General features: G+C 37.8%; 1 protein-coding gene across 1 annotated transcript in view; it reads left to right on the top strand.

Moving 5' to 3' along the window:
• LOC107701211 (regulatory-associated protein of mTOR) overlaps positions 1–20,777 on the top strand; it is a 312,842-nt gene that overhangs the window by 266,741 nt on the left and 25,324 nt on the right. Inside the window, exons 23-26 of the mRNA XM_016503169.1 lie at positions 6,201–6,319; positions 12,422–12,525; positions 12,880–13,057; positions 14,607–14,717. Of these exons, the coding sequence (XP_016358655.1) occupies positions 6,201–6,319; positions 12,422–12,525; positions 12,880–13,057; positions 14,607–14,717 (512 nt within the window). The remainder of the gene's footprint in view (positions 1–6,200; positions 6,320–12,421; positions 12,526–12,879; positions 13,058–14,606; positions 14,718–20,777) is intronic.

The raw sequence follows: 20,777 nt of genomic DNA, 5'->3' as shown, positions 1-20,777 counted from the left end.
GCAGCAGGTTTTTGGACAAGAGACAACATTATGTTTCCTCTCTTCTGTTTGCAATCAGATCATTTTAAACTGGTAAACTTCTGGAAAGTTTTAAGTCCAAGGATCTGGTAAACAAATGCATTCAAGCTGTCAGTTCAAAACAGTACTAATGTAGAGAAAACCCAGGCGATTACATCAGAGATGGTGGAGAGAATAGAGACTTGCATCCAGATTTCAGTAAATGATTCATTTAAGCGTGTAATTGACGTCAAAGCACAACTTCTCTCATATTCAGTGATTGTTTCGGAGCAGCCCAAGCTGTTTCTCATTGCACGGTATGAAATGGAGACTGAACAGCGGCTCAAAACACCCAACTGCTGCATGAACATATGATAACCAAACTACAACTCTTGATTGGATAAAGCAAACCAGTGTCGCGCTAGTAAAGTTTTGAGGGATGACTATTGTAATCACGATAAAGATGATTACAGTGAGACATAAATAGGAACGAGTGTTTTTATTGATGTGCAAACAAGCCATTTTTTGTTCCCTTCTTTGGCACACTGATTGCTGTAACATTGTATTTCTGCATGAACACATTTCACTGTATTTATGTAGTCTTCAGAATTCAGGGGGGAGGTCGCTAATGGGTACATTGTGTCAAAAAGGAAGCCTACTGTCTTTGACTATTAAAACCCCTTTTCTACGTTTTCTAAAGACATATGATAGCTTTGTGTGACAAGCAGACCAAAATTTAAATAGCTCTTAAATCTAATTCACGCTTATATACATTCAAACATGGTGCATTTAAACGTGCCACACTAGATTTGGCGATTTTGCCGGTTGTCATTGGTGTTCATGTGAATCTGAGAGTTCATCAGTGCCATTAATTTTCATGATACTATAAAATAGCGTCTTGTGCATTTAGCAAAAATTCTTCTTTCTTATTTGCAAGTAAGAGAAAATCATACCGGTTTGCTTACAGAGGTTTGTTATGGTAATAATACTTTTGTTCTTTTTTGGTATAATTGCTTCTACATGTTTTCAGAGTTGCTTTGACCTGTTTTCTATGTGAATTCTTGGGAAAGGAACAGCCTGAGGATAAATGATTACTGAATTTACATTTTTATGTGAACTGTTACAGTTTTTACATGTATTTAACTCAAACTGAATGTTGTTCCATGCATGCTTGGCATTTGTCCCTATGAGAATTTAGAAGGAAGGCCAAGAATCAGACAAACAGAAATGCTGGTTCTTTAATCTCTTTCTTTTATGGCCTCTACAGGCAGAGCTGATAAATGGTTAAATCAAGAAACTAGAAAACTCAAAATCCCTCTGCAGCAGAATTTTGCTCAATTTATTTTAGTCCTATTTCAACATATAGATCCTCTAAATTGTGCTAATTTAGTCTCATCAATCAAACCTGCTGTAAAAGCTCTTTTTTCTCTTTTCTTGTCCTTCTCTCTCTCACTGTTTCTTATCTGGCATTTATATTTTGCTCTGGTCAGCCCCTTGGCTTCAGCTTCATATCCCTCATATTGTTACTTCTGTCATTGTATGGTGAGAATGAGGCTTTGTTCCAAAATCCAGTGAGCTGCCAACTGCATACATAGACAACTGACTTCTGTGTCAGCATCCTAACTGAAATGGGACCTCATAAGTGAATTATTTGGTACACTGTATATAGGCAGCAGTTCTGTGCATCATACAAATAGATCTACTCACATCAAATGCATGAGAGACTCATGAATGGATAGTGCATTTGTGACGCAATAGCTCCACATGCCTTATCAGCGTTAAACCCAATTTATCGACATTTTCACAAATTTCTGCTTCTAAAAGCATTTAGATCTGCACATTCAGGCTGTTTTCATCTCTACATCTTTAAATCCATTTCACTTCTCTCTGTCTCATTCAGTCATGACATTTTTTCCTCAACTCCACTTTTTCTTTTCTGCCACATCTTTTGTGGCTCTTGTCATTGTTTTTTCTCTGGCATCAGCCACACACACATCCTTTTTAGTTTTCTTCATATTCTCTTTAAGTCGTCACCCCTTCACACTGCTCACTAACATCAGTGCAGAGTCTACACCAGCACCTTACAAAACCTCTTCATTTCATCTTTCTCCTCTGACCACCTGTCAGCCCATCCTCTCCTTGTTTCCTCCTTATTCCCTCAGTTTTTATATAATCTGTGACTAATTCATTTAAAGTATGAAACCGTTTCTACAGTCCTTACTTAACCTTCAGGAGTGACTGTGCTTTGCATACAAAAATCAGTAGCCAGGCAATGCTATTGAGTGCTAACACAGCAGAGTCCATGGTTCAAAACACCTTTAGTTACCATGGTTACTGGGTGTCTTTTATAGCATGTGTTTGCTTTAAGGGTGCAGTGTGTAAATTTTAGCGGCATCTAGCGGTGAGGTTGCAAATTGCAACCAACGGCTCAGTCCCCCACTCACCCCTCCCTTTAGAGAAGCTATGGTGGCCGATACAGGACTAAGATGCCATTGGTAAAGACAGCAGAGAGCAATGAGATTTCTTTACAAAGGTAAATTAAGGAATTATATTTACTTAATTATTTAATCGATGTTATTGCGAATATTAATGTACTTGTTCATCATTGTGTCAGTGTTTTATTCGCAAGAACAACAAAGTGACGAAACGCCCTCTGTAGAGCAGTTTGTCTGTTTAAGGCTACTGTAGAAACATGGTGGCGACGTCCATTTAAGGGGACCCGTGGTGTATGTAGATATAAATTGCTCAATCTAAGGTAATAAAAACATAACGGTTCATTAAGTAAGGTCTTTATACACTTCTGAAAACATAGTTATGTATATTATATTGCATTTCTGTCAATAGATCGATGTGAATATTACACATTGCACCTTCAAGTGAAGTTGCAGAGTATTTGACAACAATGTATAAAAGGTAAAATATTTTGACTAGAGGTGCCATATGAATATTAATATAGTACAGTCCAGTACACAATATGTTATAGAAATAACTATAAGGAATATAAATATCTCAAGTTCCGTTGTGTTGTGTAACAAACAAAGATAAAAAATTAAAGCCCAAGCAAGAACAAGAAAGAAATAGAATAACAGAGGGGGCTAGAAGACCGAGAGAGGATAAAAAGTGAGAGAAAGATAGAAAAAGAGTGGGGAGGAAATAAATAAATAAAATAAAATAAAATAAAATAAAAGTGAATAAATAAAATATAGTATTTAACTATATAATTATGATATGGTAGTAACAATAATAATGGTAACAGTAATGGACTATATATAAATATAAAAAAAAGAATGAAAGTAATGATTTATATATGTGCAAATTAAAATGTATGTAATGGCAGGGCAATAAAGAGGCGAAAAAAATAGATTTATGCATACGTACATATACATACATTCTCACTCACACACACACACACACACACACATACACACACACATTAATCTATCAGGGTATGTTAATATTTAGGGAAGCAGTGGTCCTAAATGCACCACATTAAAAGAAATGATCATTCATGTTTTCATAACCGCTGGCCAAATTCAAAAACAAAACTAAAATGAAATCATCTTTGAGAGCAAGGGGGCCTCCTGGTGTTTCGGGGGCCCTAAGCAGCTTGCATATTTTGCATATAGGGAGGATCGGCTCTGACTGAACGGTCAGGCCAACTTGTGAATAAAAGCTGTTTTTGGCTCACCAGCCAGACAATGACAGTGTTGTCTAAAATTAAATCATCTTTGAGAGCAAGGGGGCCCCCTGGTGTTTCGGGGGCCCTACGCAGCTTGCGTATTTTACGTATAGGGAGGATCGGCTCTTTCTGTCATTACCTGTAGCCACTGTGTAGTGGAAATTTTATTTATTTATTTATTTTTGGCGATAGACACAGGGTTAACCACGGGTCCTTGAAATCCTTGAAAGTTTGTGAATCTGAAAAAAAAATTTGAAAAGGCTTGAATTTATTTTGTGCAAGAAGTTTTCTGGAAAAAATTCCATATTATTCCCTCTGGTCCGCTAATGTGTTATTTTGCCTTCACTTCGTGGCCTAAACATACTAGCTTGATTTACATTAGTTACGCACATTTAGGCGTTACGTTAAGTGTTTCCCGCGTGAGGTACTTTGTGTTGTACGTTGCCATGACATTCACGCGCGCACAAAACTACTACGATGGTACCTCAAAGTTTCACAGACACACTGGGAAATTAATGTTGAATTGCTTCGCATGTTGAGATAATGTAAACCCATGAGGCAAGAAAAACTTAAAAGCATATTTATATATCTTGATATGCAAGTAATTGTGACTATAATTAATCAATCAGCATATCATGTAGTTCATTTCGAAGCAACTGGTAAATGTTTAAGTGTTGACAGCCTTTATACAGATCATTGCACTAGTGTGGAATTTAAACTTGGAATTTAATGGTCAATTGACTGCTTGTATCTTTTTTCTCATATACACCTTTCTCCAGTGCTGATGCATGGAAAATGAGCAAGAGCTTTTAACGTTCCCTGGAGAAGTATGTTAAGCACTGGAATAATATCATAGTACACTGATCTGCTATGGTTAGGAAAATGTTTTGTCAGTGTTATACATTTCTAACTTCCTAATGGGTCCATTTCTTAGTGTTTTCTGAAGCTGTGGCAGGTTTTGACAGCACACCACTGCAGTACTGGTGAATATTTCATGACCATCTGTAGAGAATTATGGCTCTGTTTATATTGGCCAATAAAAATCCAGAACCCTGCCTTTTCCCGTATTATACTCTTAACTGCTGATTATTCGACGGTTGTTGAATAACAACAACCTGGTGCTCTTATCTGCAAAATTTTAATTAGTTTAAATTAGCTGCAAAATTTAAATTAGATTACTACTAATTTTTGTTGAAATCGCTCAGAATGAGGGTCAGAAGACTGCTTATTAGCTTTCAGATCATTGAACATCTGCTCTCCATAACTGCTGTTATTGTGTGGCTAAGCAAAAAAGTGCACGAAGAGAGAGCAAGTTGGAGGAGGTGTCTCTGGAGACTGTTTATGAAGCACTTTGGATTGTGCGTGTGTTAAGATGGCAGACCTCATGTGAATGATGAGGGGCTCCACTCTCACACAGCACCATAGAGAAAGCACCCTCTTTCTGCATCACAAATTTGCTCATCTGCCTAGTGGGCTCTTGATGTTCACACTCACCTGATACACAAGCTCCAACACAGCTACGCTCATCCAGTGGATAGGATATTGACGTTAACACACACACACACACACACACACACACATACACACACACATGGCAGATGAACCCAGTCTCATAATGAGGTGCGAATGGCACCACAATATAATTGAAGGAATGTGTCTTCATCACCTGAATGGTGCAGAGCAGGATGAACTAGTGACCGATATGAGGGGTGGCATGCTGCAGATGATGACAGAATAAAAATGCATGAGAATTGGGAGAAAAACCACAAAAGAATGATAATGTCAGTTGCGGTTGCTGGTTCACTCCAGGGACAGGAGAGAAAATGTCAGATTGAAGTCAGCGTGTTCCCACAGCTGGTTCCTTCTTATGAAAACACATCATTTCCGGAGCAATCAATGACATCCTGATAACAGTAATGACAGCTACTAATGAAAGATGGATGAGATCTGCTTAATTAATATTGTGTAAATCGATAGTTCTGTTTTTATTGGTACAGGGAGGTGAAGTGATTAGTGACCTTAATGACTGTTCAGGATATTCAGTTTCATCTGTTTCTTTTCTTGGATGTATCGACAAAATCATAAACAATTGACCTTAATCTGTCCTGTAAAAACTGGTATGACTGAATAAAAGAGAGATGGCTTTGGTATTTCAGGGTTTATTCCCTGTAAAATTTAAATTGGTACTGCTGTAATGAAAGTACCATAATATTGCTATGTTTTCTTATTGTGTTATTCATGGCAATACCATGGTATTCTTGTAAGTACAATTTAACTGTCATTGTATATAAAAATCTTAATCATACAGTACCATATAAAAGTAGCACTGTATTTTGATAGTGTCACTGTACCAAGGTTCCCAGCAGTACCTTTTTGAAAGGAATGTCTATAGGGAGGATCTGAACTTCAATTTAAATCTCTAATCGTGTTTCCACAGAAATCCTCATTGAATGCACCAAATGCATCATTCCTTTATTTAAAATGAAACTAACAAAATGTGTTGAAATGTGATTTCTCTTTTCAGGAGTGTCTTTTAACAGTGTATATACTCAGATTTGGAGGGTGTTACTGCATCTTGCAGCTGATCCATTTCCAGACGTCTCTGATTTGGCCATGAAGGTTCTCAACAGCATTGCATACAAGGTACAGACATTCCTGGGAGCCTACTTGCATCTGCCCCATTTCACTCTGCTCACATATTTATATCTGCTATTTCTGCTTGTATCTATATATATTTATATATTTAGTGTTGTTTAATTTGTTTAAAGTGTTTCAGATCCAGAACATTGTGTGCTGCAAGTATTGTAGAATAGAACATTCTGTTAGTGTGAAAAGATTCTTAAAGAAATATTCCGGGTTAAGTACATAGTAGGCTCAGTCGACAGCATTTGTAGTGTAATAATTCAACTCGTCCCTCATTAAAAAAACAAAAACAAAACCTTTACAGTGAGCCGCTTACATTGGAAGTTCATTGGAACAGATTAATGTAATTTTAGAAAATTATAAGCATTATTCTGCTTTTAAATGTTCCAAATATTGGTTTAATAATAACAATTGTTAATAATAACAACAATAATATAACATTATAACATTTAATCTCTGTAATTATTCATAATATAATTACTAGCCAGTATTTAAGATTACTAGCCGGTGATCTAGTACTGGCCAATATTTTAGATTATTATGCATTTAAAGAAGTGTGCATTATGCCATAATGATATAAAAAGGAAGATAAATGTGAATGGGAGAATTATGAGTATAGAGGCCTAGCCTAGTTTTGTAGCATATTTACTTTGTCACTATTGTGACCAGATTAATGTCATAAAAGGTTTGAAACTTATATTTAATAATTTGCTGATGCCAAAAAATTGTTTCCATGATTAAAAAAAGAGAGATAGAAAAAAAAACTACAACAACAACAAAGAAACCAATACGTAAAAGTTATTGTCACATTTTAACTTAAACAATGGAACTAAAACGCAGTTGCAAATTAATAAAACGCCCCCATGTTTCAACTAAAACGAATGAGTAATAAGGCATGCTAGTGAGGTGATATCTTTTTCCCAAATAATTATTATAATTTCTAACATTTGAAAGTAATAAGTAATGTGACAATACTGACATTTAGCATAGCCTATAAAGCCATATATTAAATAGGCTACCACTTTTAATGGTCCACTGAATAAACCACCTTTTCTTTATTTTACAGCAAGAATAATATAACATAGGATTCAGTGATATAAATAATACAGCACACCTGTTGAATGTGTAAAAATCTAAAATGCAGTGTAGTACTGTGTAGCATACAATAAAACTTAAGCACAGGCTCACAGTCTTGACATTTACTATGCTGCTTGAATTCTTTCTAAATAACAAACGCACACAAGTTCACAAGTACTATAACTGCTTCTGTGAATATGAATTATTTTAACAGTGTCTTTCTTAGATTATCCACCAACTGCAACCGTCATATCTGGTCCACTGGCCAACTGCTACTTGCGAAAATACGCTTTGATATGTTAACCTGATAACTTGTCAAAGTCTGTGGTTAAAGTGCCACTTAGCGGTCAATAGCTGCAAATGCATTTTGTAATTGCGGCAGCAGTGGTACCCACGCCAGTAAAAAGCTCATAGTTGAGTACCAGTCAAATTTTTGTGTTAAAATTTGATAAAATTTTTTAAGATAAATTTTGTATTTGATCTTAATGATACTCTTAGGATGGCGCATTTGGCTTTGCACGAAAGGCTGTGAAGGAAGGGTTGTGCGGAATGCCCGTATATAGAGATGGTTTGGAAGTGTTTTATGCAAAAGACTAACCTCGTGCACACGTTTAGAATACTCCAAATTTACTAACATTAGAATGAGGTTAAGAAAAAATTAATGCGCTTGCATGCATGTTGTGAATTAGGCAGACAGTTTTCTTGAGAAGTTCGAATGTGTATGAATACAAATAATCTACGCAATTATTAGTGAATGGAGACCCAGTGTTTGAATGAATGCGATGAAATGGATGAATGCAATGAAATTGTTCAAGGAAGCACTTGTAGCTCTAATCATAAATCATAAATCTAATTCTGCATATGAATGTCATTGAGTTCCTTTATTACCATCTGATACGTTGCAAATCTATACTGCCACAGTACTTTTCTTTTTTGTAAAAATCCAGAAAACATGCACTTATGTACTTAAAATAAGTCCACACATACACAAGCCCACATACTGCATCCTCATATATGCCCTACGAGTCCCTAGTCTCGCGTAGCCAGACCTTCAGACTGACGGCAGAAGGTCTGGGAACCTTGGCCGCTTTGAATGGCCAAGGACCGCCAATGAAGGCCATATGGCTGACAGGTAAAGCAACCTATCACGTTTCGTTTTGTGCCGCATCATGTTTAGGGGTGTGGAAATGTCCCTACAATAACAGCCCGGTGTGTATAACTCTTATGCTGATGATACATGAGGCAACTTTCTGAGCAATTTTGCCAGGCAACTTTTTTTGAGCAATGTTGCTTGGGCACTTTCCCATTGAGGATGGGTAACAAATTTCAATCTGGATACTTTAGATCGGTCGTGGGCCCAGTGTATCACCTGGTTGCCCGCTGACGGCAACATTGCTCAAAAAGTTGCCCCGTGTATCATCAGCCTTAGACTTATTTTAAAGATTCTATGCTGCGAACTTTAAATATTTCACATACTTTTGAAAATCCAGCGTTTAGTTGATCATGATAAGCACTCATTGTCACAGTTGTAAACATATGACGGCTTTCTTCTTCCATGAGGGGGTTTGGCATCAAGGTATATTTGTTTCCAGGTGGAATGTTAAAGAACTTGACACACATCTCCCAGAAAACGTTCTTTGTTCCCTTTGTTGTCTGATTCATTCTAGTCAATTGTTTTGTCCAGTTCTCTCTCTCGCATATGTTTCATTGCTAAGTCTAATTCATTATTGGTTTGTTCAAAATGTAAATGAACATAAAAATTTATGTGAATATTTTGTTAGTTTGCTCATTGCTATGTATTCGACATAGGTTTTTTTTTTCAGTATAAATGTATAAATTTGAGGCTTGTTTTTATCCTATTGACTATAAATCAGTACTTTTATATTGTACTATTTTGATTGAAATTTGCTGTGTTGTGTACTAAACTAGCAGATCTTCAATCTTCAATGTACTGTAGTTAGCTTTTTTCCCTTAGTATCTTGGTAACAAATTCTTTTCTCAAAAGAGTACCTTTAACTGCTTCAAATTATGAGTAGCTAGTAGCTTGGCAAACTACATTTTCAAAGCACTTCCTCATAATTACATTGCTCAAGGGTTTCAGAAGTTCAGCTTAACTGCTAACTTAAAACAGTGGCAAGCTTTATATGGCCACATTTTTTGGTTTTTGATTTTGGTTTTCTGTTCATTTGAGTTCATGTAAGTATATATAAATTTTGAGGTAAAGATCTTGCAGAATTTACTTTACAAATTTACGCTCATGATTTTGCCATATGCAACACCTTAAAACTGGCTTCATATGTGGTTCACAGAGGTCTGTGAGGCTTCACTAATCAATAGATTTGTCATTATAAATCTTTTTAGTTGGGGTTTTGGATTTCTGGAAAACACTCTCATTTTGACATCATCTAGCATAAGCAAGATGCAGAGAGACTTCAGAAAACACACAGTTACTGCAGACTGATTCACTTTTCCGCTTTACTAAAAATCTTCTTTTCATCATGTGTTCACCATACTGTTTTTAAGTTGAAGCTTGAAATTGTTGGTATAATCCCATCTTGTGGCCAGAGGAGAACTGGCCCCTGACTGAGCCTGGTTTCTCCCACGGTTTTTTCTCTATTTCTGTCACCGATGGAGTTTCGATTCCTTGCAACTGTCGCCTTTGGCTTGCTTAGTTGGAGACACTTGACTGATTGCACAGACACTATTAGAAGAGAGCTGAACTGGATGATGACATCAATGAATCATCAATGAACTGACTTTAGCTGAAAAACGACTTTTTGTTATTTTCAAACTATTTTCCTGTTTGACAATGTAAAGCTGCTATGACACAATCAGTATTTTATAAAGCACTAAACAAGTAAAGGTGACTTGACTTGACCCTGTTACAGAGTTCAAAACTGTAGAGAGGAGGGGTAGCCGGAGTTCCTAAACTCCAATGACAGACTATGAGACATTCTTGCTTGATTTCTCAGGTCTGCTTGCATCATGTCTACATCAGTGCTTTTTTTAAGAACTAGATGCTGATTAATGTTGAAAAGTCTCTAAACCATGATTGCAGAACTTTCGAAGGTTGTTTAAATTTCCAATAATCAGACTTGTTTTGTCTTTGACCTTTCTTAAGTTCCTGAGCAGCAGGTGACAATGAGTGCCAATTTGTCATGCTGACATTTGTGCTGTGATACTCAGATAGACCTGCCGAGTCAAGTCAGTGCAAAATAACACACACTCTATCAGAGCCTGTTATGTTCTAACTTACCCAGACATTTACTCATGCTAGCACTAAAAGTACATTATAACTCCACTGGTTAAAGGAAGGTGCATCTCCTTAAGTATGTAGAAAGACAATACACCACCACTGAAAGTAATATACTACTACTACAATATAAAATTGCATCTTGTTACTACAAATCACACACAAAAAACCACTAGAAATTATAAATTGTTCAGGCACCTTTTTTTGCATTTTTTTGAACTAGGACCAGTTGCATAATATTTAGGACAGCAGTGCATTCAAATAATATTTTGTAACTTTAATGATCTAGTATCTGATTTTTCATGCTTACACTTCAAGTATATATAAACTCAATCCCACATGAGAATCAGATAAGATGAGCTTATATTTTGTTTTTCATTAATTGTTTACAGTGTGCAAGCATAGTGTTTAATGGTACTCCACCCCCGTACCACTGCCATACCTCTGCTTTTATACTTCTACATTATTTCTTTGATTTAAATAATACAGATTTGAGATGTTTTAGAGTAAAAACATAACAGCAGCAACTATGAAATTATGTATTTGTGCAAACTACATGAAATAAAAAGTAGCATTTAGCTTTTCTAAAAGGTAAGCACTTTAATTACCAAAATGCATTGTGACAAGCTAGTTGAAAAAAACAAAAACAAATCAAGTGTAAATGCACTTATCTTTAATTTAGTAATGAAAAAAAAGTTTAAGAAAATGTGTAATAAAAATGAATCATTATAAATAATATTTTTAATGTGTGAATAATTTAGGGATTTTTTTTTTTTTTTAAGTATCATGCTGCTAGCTTATCAACATAGCAGCAAACTCTATTGAAGCCAATTTTAAGCTGTTGCTTGTAAGGACTTCAACTACAGAACATATGGAAGTTTTGCTTTGACACTTTTAGTGTAGACAGCCTCAAGCCACTGTGGTGCTTAATATCAGTGGACACTCAGTCTTGTAGCAGGGCAAGTCGCTAGATTTTGGAATATAGCTGGTGTCTCACTTTTATGGGGATTGTAACTAAGAACATAAATAAATGTATTTATTTTTATCTGATTTATTTGGTCTTATGTATCATTTATCTCTCTCTTCCAGTCCCTATCATTGATTATTGTTTCATTATTGTTTACATTTCAGTGATCCACATCATATCTTTTTGTTTTCTGTTTTTTATTTTTTAACTTAATGAATCTGTGGGACACAAACACAAGCGTTTTAATGTTTGATCTGCAGCCCAAACACAGAATAACTTTATTTCCGTCTACTCAATCAAGATGAATCTACCTCTCTTTCGCTTCCCAGCAGGTTTTAGCATATAAATCAGATTAGACCATCTCTCCAGATGGCGATGAGAGGATGGGATTGTTAACTAGATTTAGATGAAGCAGATAAGTCAACTTCCTGTGTTTTTATGAACAGCATATTTTCAGATTTTTACCCTTTTAGGCTGCGATTAAAGTTATGAGGAAAAGTTTTGCTGTTGCTTTTGTCTTTGGGGTTGAGGGTTGTAGCTCAAACAGAGATGCATTCTCTGTATTTGCATACATTAACTGTATACATTTACTTACAGTCCTACGGGGCCACCAGAAAGTATTTTTTTAGCACTTTAAAATGGCACAGTAATCATTGCTGGTACAGGTAGATGGTAAATTGCGACTGTTAATGTAGGTTTTCCTTGAATTTTTGTTGCTTTTAATGCACTCAGTTATGTTATGCACAGTTTTAGACGTTTACATTTTTGTAATACATCTGCCTTCTACCACTGCTTCTCACATCAGGCCACCATGAATGCTCGTACACAGAGGATTCTGGACTCAGGATCTCTGACCCAATCAGCACCTGCCAGCCCCACCAGCAAAGGAACACTCATACATCAAGCAGGGTGAGTTACACATACTTAAATATGTATTTAATTTGCTTAAAATCTGCATTAGGACCACATAGTTGTCTGCAATGATTTTTTTTTTTTTTTTTTTTAAATGGTGACAAAGCAGAATGTAATAGTTTGTGCATCTCTCTTATTTTACTCTCTTTTGCATTTATTAAACAACATCCTGCTCTTTTTGGAATATATTTATTGGCTGTGCTTGGCTATTGCTGTTGAATTTATTTTAACATGCAGCATTGTAGTGCATGCTGGCCCTGTTCGTTTGCAGCGCATTAATCTGTGTTATGGCCATGCTTGTTGGTGTTGTAGTGCTTCCCACAGATCCAAACCCTCTTCATCTCCCTCCAGCGGATCTCCACCTATGCCTGGTGCCTCCAGCTCCAGCCTCACCAATGAAGTGCCCAAACCGCCGGTTCGAGAGGGGCTGCCCACTCGGCCACCATACACACCAACTCTGGGTGGTCAGGCGCCCCACTCGCAGCAGTTCCCACGCACCAGGAAGATGTTTGACAAGGGTCCTGATCAGGTACAACAGTGATATTGGTTTCCCACAGATCTATCCACAAACAGCTTTACTGTCTATTTGACATGTCAGATAATTCAGGAAAACTCTATTTTGCTTCCATGTGGTTTTCTTATTTTGTGGCACAGACACAAAATAAAACCACAAATAATGTTACCACTCAAAGCCCAGTGTCCAAGGCCTTGAATGCCTTCAGTGTTCATTTTATGTAGAGCATAAAACCTTTGTTAGATGTCTAGAAGCTCAGTAGTCTCCAGTTAAAGCACTAAAATTTCTCTCAGAAGTACAAGAAACCCGTAAGAGACATAAAGAGCTGGATGACAGAAAATGAGGACTATGGATGAACATAATATATGTATATATATATATATTTTTTTTTTTTTTTTATTATGTAAATAAATAAAAACAATCAATAATAAAATAATTTCAAATTAAATTAGTATTTCATATTCATATATAATGTTTGCATAATAGTTGCATAAGAAGCAGAATAAAGCACAGTCAGATCGTCAGTCATTATACAAGACCTAATCACCCTTTCAGGGTTTGTTTGGCAATTCGGTTATATATTGTCATCTATGTGTTTTTATATATAAATGTGTACTTTTATATAGCAAAGATGCATTAAACTGATCAAAAGTGACAGTAAAGACATTTATAATGTTACATAAGATTTCCATTTCAAATAAATAAGTTCTTTTGAACTTTTTTTTTTTATCAAAGTATCCTGAAAAAAGTAATACAGTTTCCATAAAATATTAAGTTAAATGTTAATCAATAATTATTAATATTAACTGTTTGCAACATTTATAATAATAAGAGATGTTTCTTGAGCACATTAGAATGATTTCTGAAGGAGCATGTGACGCTAAAGATTGGAATAATGACTGCTGAAAATCCAGCTTTTCCATCACAGGAATAAATTACCTAAATTAATAAATTAAATTCAAATAAATGCTGTTCTTTTGAACTTTTTTTTTATCAAAGTATCCTGAAAAAAGTAATACAGTTTCCATAAAATATTAAGTTAAATGTTAATCAATAATTATTAATATTAACTGTTTGCAACATTTATAATAATAAGAGATGTTTCTTGAGCACATTAGAATGATTTCTGAAGGAGCATGTGACGCTAAAGATTGGAATAATGACTGCTGAAAATCCAGCTTTTCCATCACAGGAATAAATTACCTTTTAAAATAAATAGTAAAATACAAAACAGTTGTTTTATATTGTAATAATATTTCACAATATTACTGTTTTTACAAATGCAGTCTTGGTGTGCATAAGACTTCTTTCAAAAAGATTTGAACAACCCCAAACTTTTGAATGGTAATGTATTTTATTATAAAATGTAAAATATAAAAACATAATAATATCATTTAAACAAAAATCAATGATTCATGCTCATGATTCGTGCTGTTTTTTTTTTTTTTTAATTGTCATGTAATTAGCAGGATAAATCACAGTCAGTAGGTCATAGTACAAAACCTGATCACAGAGCTTTTGCTGATTCAGATGCATGTTGTCGTTTGTCTGTGTATTTCTAAAGACTGCTGAGGATGGAGATGAGACAGCCGCTCACAGGAGCTTCATCAGTGTGAATCTGCAGACGGGTCTTTGCGACTGGAGTGCCAAATACTTTGCTCAGCCCGTCATGAAGGTGAGATCAGAGGTCAGAACTAATTCATTTACTTCTAAAGCAAACAAATTCAGTTAATGAATTGACTTCAAATCATTACTTAAGATTTAATTAGGCTGATTTAAGCATGTTGATTTAGCAATTAAAATTTAAATCATATTAGTAAATGGATGTGAAAGAGTTGGAGCCCTCTTCTAATATTATCAAAAAATTATAATATTATCAACAATTTGCCAAAAAGTGAAGTGAAGGTTAGTGATGAAGTGTCTTAGGATTGTGTGTGTGTGTGTGATCATTTGATCATTATGACAGTTCCAAAACCTAGTGAGGTCCTTTCAAGAATGGCATTCTAACCAAAATGGAAACTGTGAGTGTTACAAGCTGTTTGTGCATAGAAAAGATCCCTACAGTTGCAAAGATTAAAGTCTCAAACCCAAAGAGATATTCTTTATAAAAGTTAAGACTTGTCCACGCCCTCCTAAAACGCCTGGTTTAAACACTCCCCCACATGTCTACGTCACTGTGTGGGAAGATTTGCATAACCCAAATGTTCACGCAAAGAAAGAAGGCGTAACTTTTATTCTCGCTGTAGTATTGTTGTTGCCGCCGCCGCCATGTCGTGGAGACGCTGTGTGTTTCGTCGTGAAAGCAAAACTACTTTGTTTGGCCTTCCAAAAGAGGACAATATCCGTTTTGTCATGCCTAGAGCTGATCCGTGCTGGTCGCTGAGGAAATACATCAACTTCGCGCCGTGGATCGCCGGATCGGCTTTCACTGTGGACGAAGCGGAGTCCAGCCCGGGGTCGTCACATGTGGTTGCCGCAAGCCCGCCGGGCGCTCCTTCGTCGAATCCGACGGCCATTCCTCACTCAAGCCCGCCGGCCTCCGCTTACTCAAGCCCGCCGTGTGTGACGCTATGTTTCGTTGTGAAACTACTTTGTTTGGCCTTTGCAAAAGAGGACACAACTAGAAATCAGTGGTTAAGTTGTATTTACAACACTGTTCCAGAACAGTTCAACCCAAATATTCAGATGTGTGCAGCGAATTTTATGGAGGACTGTTTCCTGAACCTGCAGAGTAGCACAAAGGCTGTGCACAAAGGCTGTTTCTATAAAGTAAGTTTTATGTTTACGCGGCGCGAAACGCAACGCGTAAAAAGACAGTATAAGTCATTATAATCAGTAATTATGTCCCCACTGGATGCAACAAATGCCTCATGTTTTTTTTTAACCTTAAACCGCATAAACACATTGCATTACACCAAATACACAACATAATATTCTTTTTAGCAACGTCATATGACCCCTTTTAAAAACCCAAAAAAAAACAAGACAGAAAACAAATTAGAGCTGGTAGACACTGAGTCTGGGTCTACCTTTACCAGCAGGGCAAGGACATTGGGAGAAATGAAAGCCAGGCAAGCATCAAATCCAGAAGAACAGTCCAAAGGGCGAATACAGAGGAGAATTCAGAGCCTGGCAGGAGGGTGTAACCAGAAAACAGCCCTCATGGTCAATGAGTACTTGCGATTTGGGACACACCAAACTGGGCAAAGTCGGACTGGGCAGGGTGTAGAATCTCCGCCTGGGAACTACAGGACTGGGCAGGGTTCAGGAAGACACAGAGCAGATTTGACGGGGCTAAACCAGATAAGATTAGGCAAAAAAAAAAGACTAGAGAGCTAGATTGGTTGGCAAGATACACTAAATGCTCTGGCAATCGGAACAGAGAATACAGAACAAAGAACATGGCACAAAACAATTTGGCCAACTAAATAGAGAGAAAGGCATATGGGGAACAGGTTTAGTAAAACAGCAAAATTTAAAAAAAACAAGAACTAGTCAAGAGCTAAACAAGAGGTGTGGTAAAATGAAACAAAGGGGCAGAGCAAGGGCATGGCAGACATACAGTAAAGACAAAGCTATGATAGAGAATCAACTCTCTTGGCTGAGTAAAGGGACCTGGAAACGATCTCTCCAACTGAGATGATGGAACTAGGAATGGGCTCTTTGGCCAACATGGAACAGACAAGTGCTTCAGGGACGACCTCCTTGGTCATAACAAAACAGGCAGATAACTTAGAATTGACTATCTGGGCTGAGTCGAGGGACCGTGAAGCTGTCTCTGGCTGAGAGGAGTAAACTGGGAAAGGCCTTTTTGGCCCTGATGGAAACACCCAGGGTTACAGGTAAAACAGAGAGTTCACAAGCACATGCCACTGTCTTGGAAGGAGCCATAGTGGTCGATGCCACCTCATGAGGAATTGTAGATTTGTATGTGGCCCAAACATACAAGATGGTAGTAGCCATCACAGACAGAGCAGATAAAAGTGGCAATAACTCTGGAACCACCTGATTCTGATGCGCTGAGACTACTAGACTTGGTAGCTCTGAAATCACCTGACTTGGGACCACTGTGACCAATGTGACTTGGCAGCACTGAGAGCTCTGGGCTTGAGGGTGCTGAAATCTCTGTTAGGATGTTCAGGGGAGGACCTTTTCTTTGTCCTTTGTCTCCTCTTTTTTTTTGTGGGGGCCAATATGGTGTTCAGTTTGGAGGATTGGAGATGTGGGATACTGGTCTGGACTCTGGGCAAAGCTCCTGAGCTGGAGTGAATTCTAGAACGGACTTTGGGACGGACTCTGGATTGTGCTCAGGGGCTGAAGCCGACACTGGACTGTGCTCAGGGGCCGGAATAGATTCTGGAGTTGAGCTGGACTCTGAAGCAGTCTTGGGAGAGAATTAGTGGACTGGAGTGGATTTGCGGGCTGGAGCAGACTTGTGGGCTGGCATGGAACGGGTGAGGGAATCCTTGTTAGAAATGGACAAACTTAGAACGGCTGAGCTTGGTTTCCTAGCCTACGGACGGACATGTTGGTAAAATCCTCCAGTTCAGAAGCCAGAATATTACTCACAGGGACTGCTCTCTCGGAACTGTGTTTAGCTGACTTGGTATGACGAGACCTTGGCTTGGTTCCGGTGATTGATACCGGCTTGGTGCTGGGCAACGTGAACTGCTGCATAGGAAGGGATTGGGTTAAGGAGAATAGATGCTTTGAGGCACTGTTGTTCTCCACATCATAAACCTCACCAGCCATGTAAGGAGAGCCACATATCCACAGTACCCAATCCAGATACTGCTTAAGGGTCGGATTGCCTACTGGTATTAAAGGGGCAATGTGATTGTCCAGTCCACTCCAGAACAGATCCATCAAATCTCTGTCCTTAAAGGTGGTAAGATGGCAATATTGGACAAGTTCCTCCACATATGATTCTGTGTTATGGCCATTTTGATACATGGAGCACAGAACATCTCCCGCTGAGGCCATATTGATGGTCTGGCCTTCTGTAATGACACACTAACTCAGAAATCAGTCAGGACCCAGTTGTGGGCGTTTTTTTTTTTGTTGCAAAAACTTAATCAGGTAGGTAAAACAGGTTAGTTGGCTTTAACAAAAGAGGTAGATGCCAACTGATGAATAAAACAGGTAAAAGTCACTTTCTTCTTACAGGGAACAGAAGGTATATCCACAGCAGCAGGGACTACAAATAAGGATCTTGGCATTACAGGTAAGTATCAACAGGTAACAGTCTTTCTTTTCCCACAGAGTCTTTAGTAAACAGAAAGCTACAACGGCAGGAACTACAGCTAAGAATCTTGGCTTAGCAGCATCCAAAGAACGATTTCAAGCAATAGATGAGTTAAAACAAGAACTGATACAGATCAGATTCGTCCAGCAGGGAAGTATACAGGTAACTCCAGTATCAAACAAATCATGAAATAATTCCAAACAGCAGGACACAGGCTGACAACAGGAACAGGCAGGTGAGAGATCAGGATAGCAAAATGGTGAGTGCTAGAATTTTACTAAGGCCAGACAACTCATGATTATAGCTGTGTCTCAATTCAGAGGCACCCAGACTTCAAAGGCCATGCCTTCAAAAGCCGTGAATTTTGACTTTTTGCAAGACTTGCCTACGGAGGATTGATCTTGTTGCCTAGCAACTGTGATAGCTGTGGTTGACAACAGTAACACTTGTACTGGACTTGTACAGCCTGTCTAAATATGTTCACTTTGGTCCATTTCTGCAAATAACAGAGTATGAACTGTATAAAATCACATCTTGGTAAGATACAAGTCAACATTTGAACTGCTTTAATGTGTTTTATTTTTACGTTTGTATGATAGATAGATATTCAAGTAAGTTGAAACCCAGTACTTACATTTAAAAGTGTAATCCAGCAGTTTCTCTAAAAAAAATCCTGTCGTCACAGGCGCACAATGAAATCTGGGGTAGGGTAGGCCACCAAGGGTCCATCTGTTGCGGCCTTCAATGCCCGAGAAATGAAGGGTGCAATTTGAGGCCGTTTTTGAAGGAGCCTTCAAATTAGGACAGCCTTCGTCGCAATCGCCCTTCGAATGTGGCCTTTGAAGGATGCAACCTTTGAAATTGGGACGCAGTTTATGGGAATGGATGCTTTCCAGTCCAAACACTCTGATAATGAACCACAGGTAAGCCTTGTTAACACTTAGGAGACTGAGAGCGTGAGGGAGAAAGTGGGGCAGAGTCCAGAGTGCACATGGCACCTTGTGTATGCAGATTTTAAGGACCCATATAAGGTGAGGAACAATGAGGTATGATTTCATAACCCAATAAAAGTTACGCAAATTTTTCTGTTCCCATGGCCATGACTCTACCATAAGAGTGCCCATTTTTCTTTATTTCAAAAAAAGGAGAAAACCCTTTCTGCCTGTTCCCAGCCAAACTAAGGGTGCTTTCACACCTGTAGATCGATTGCTTTGTTCCAAAACAGGGATTAAAATTATTACAATGTTGCTTTTTATTCTTGATGCGGTTTGCTTTCAAACGGCAAAGTTTCTAAACGGACCAAATTTGTTAATACAAGTCATGTGCGAGTAAACTGTTCTCTCATTGGTCAAAGTTCCACGGGTTATTTTCTGGGATTCCATTTAGCTGTCACGGCTGTCATCCGTCAGGATGCAACGACATCAGCTTTGCGGGCTTATTGTTTTGTTTTTGTTTTTTTGTAGCTGTCGTTATATTAATTTATCATTTTGAGCAGGAGTTATATTAATTTATCACTTTGAGCAGGAGTCCAGGATTCATTGGGAAAACATTTTTAAAATGCACCTACTACGAAGAAGAGCAATAAGACGGCATTATAAAATTAAAAAGTGCACTTTGATTTCGAATGGCGAAGACGTGCACACCCACAGACATTCACATGGTTCATTTTGAGGTATTAGCAAAACAACAAAGCTACGTAAGGAACTTACATAATTACCCATCATACATTGTTATATAGCCTGGTTCGTTGGTCCGTTGGATCGGATTGCTTTCTCACTACAACCAAACCGCTCCAGAGTTCATTTTCAATCGAGCCGAGACCAACTCGTTCAGGCAGTCTCGGCTTGTATACACATTGTTTGTAAATTGTACACACTGTTGATTGTTTTGGTGCGGATCCGAACGTGATTGCCATGTTCACATATGCCCAAACGAACCGAGCTAAGGGGGGAAACGCGCCAGGTTCCGAAACAACGGGCCAGGTGTGAAAGCACCCTAAAGCAACTTCATTGTCCCCAGAGGGGACTCCCTCACACACAAATAAAACTGCTGCTGCTGCAGTAATCAGTGTGCAATATTTAAAAATATGTGTGTTTGGCTCCTTTGATGCTGATATTTACTATAGGGCTATGCTATGCAATTCTTTCTATACATTCTTTCGACTGTGAATTTAGAATTTATATGTGTGCTTATAATCAGCGCACACTAACAAAAGTACCATGTTCCTACCATGTTATTTGGGCATGTTCCATGGTGTACTATGTAAATACCATGATGTATAAAAATGGTAATCATTCAGGACCATGGTAAAATCATCCAATACCGCGACTACTACACAGCACCATCACAGTATTTCAGTAAATAAGGTCATTATTCATCAGTTTGTATTTATCATGTACAAGTATTGTTCTTTGTCTTTAAGCAGAGACGTGTGTGTGAGTGTGTGTGAGTGTGTGTGTGAGTGTGTGTGAGTGTGTGTGTGTGTGTGGG

Source organism: Sinocyclocheilus anshuiensis, unplaced genomic scaffold (assembly GCF_001515605.1).
Source record: "Sinocyclocheilus anshuiensis isolate Anshui unplaced genomic scaffold, SAMN03320099.WGS_v1.1 scaffold1522, whole genome shotgun sequence".
NCBI classification, from domain to species: Eukaryota; Metazoa; Chordata; class Actinopteri; order Cypriniformes; family Cyprinidae; genus Sinocyclocheilus; species Sinocyclocheilus anshuiensis.
Note: the sequence above shows the minus strand (reverse complement) of the source record. Positions and strands in the feature narration are given on the sequence as shown.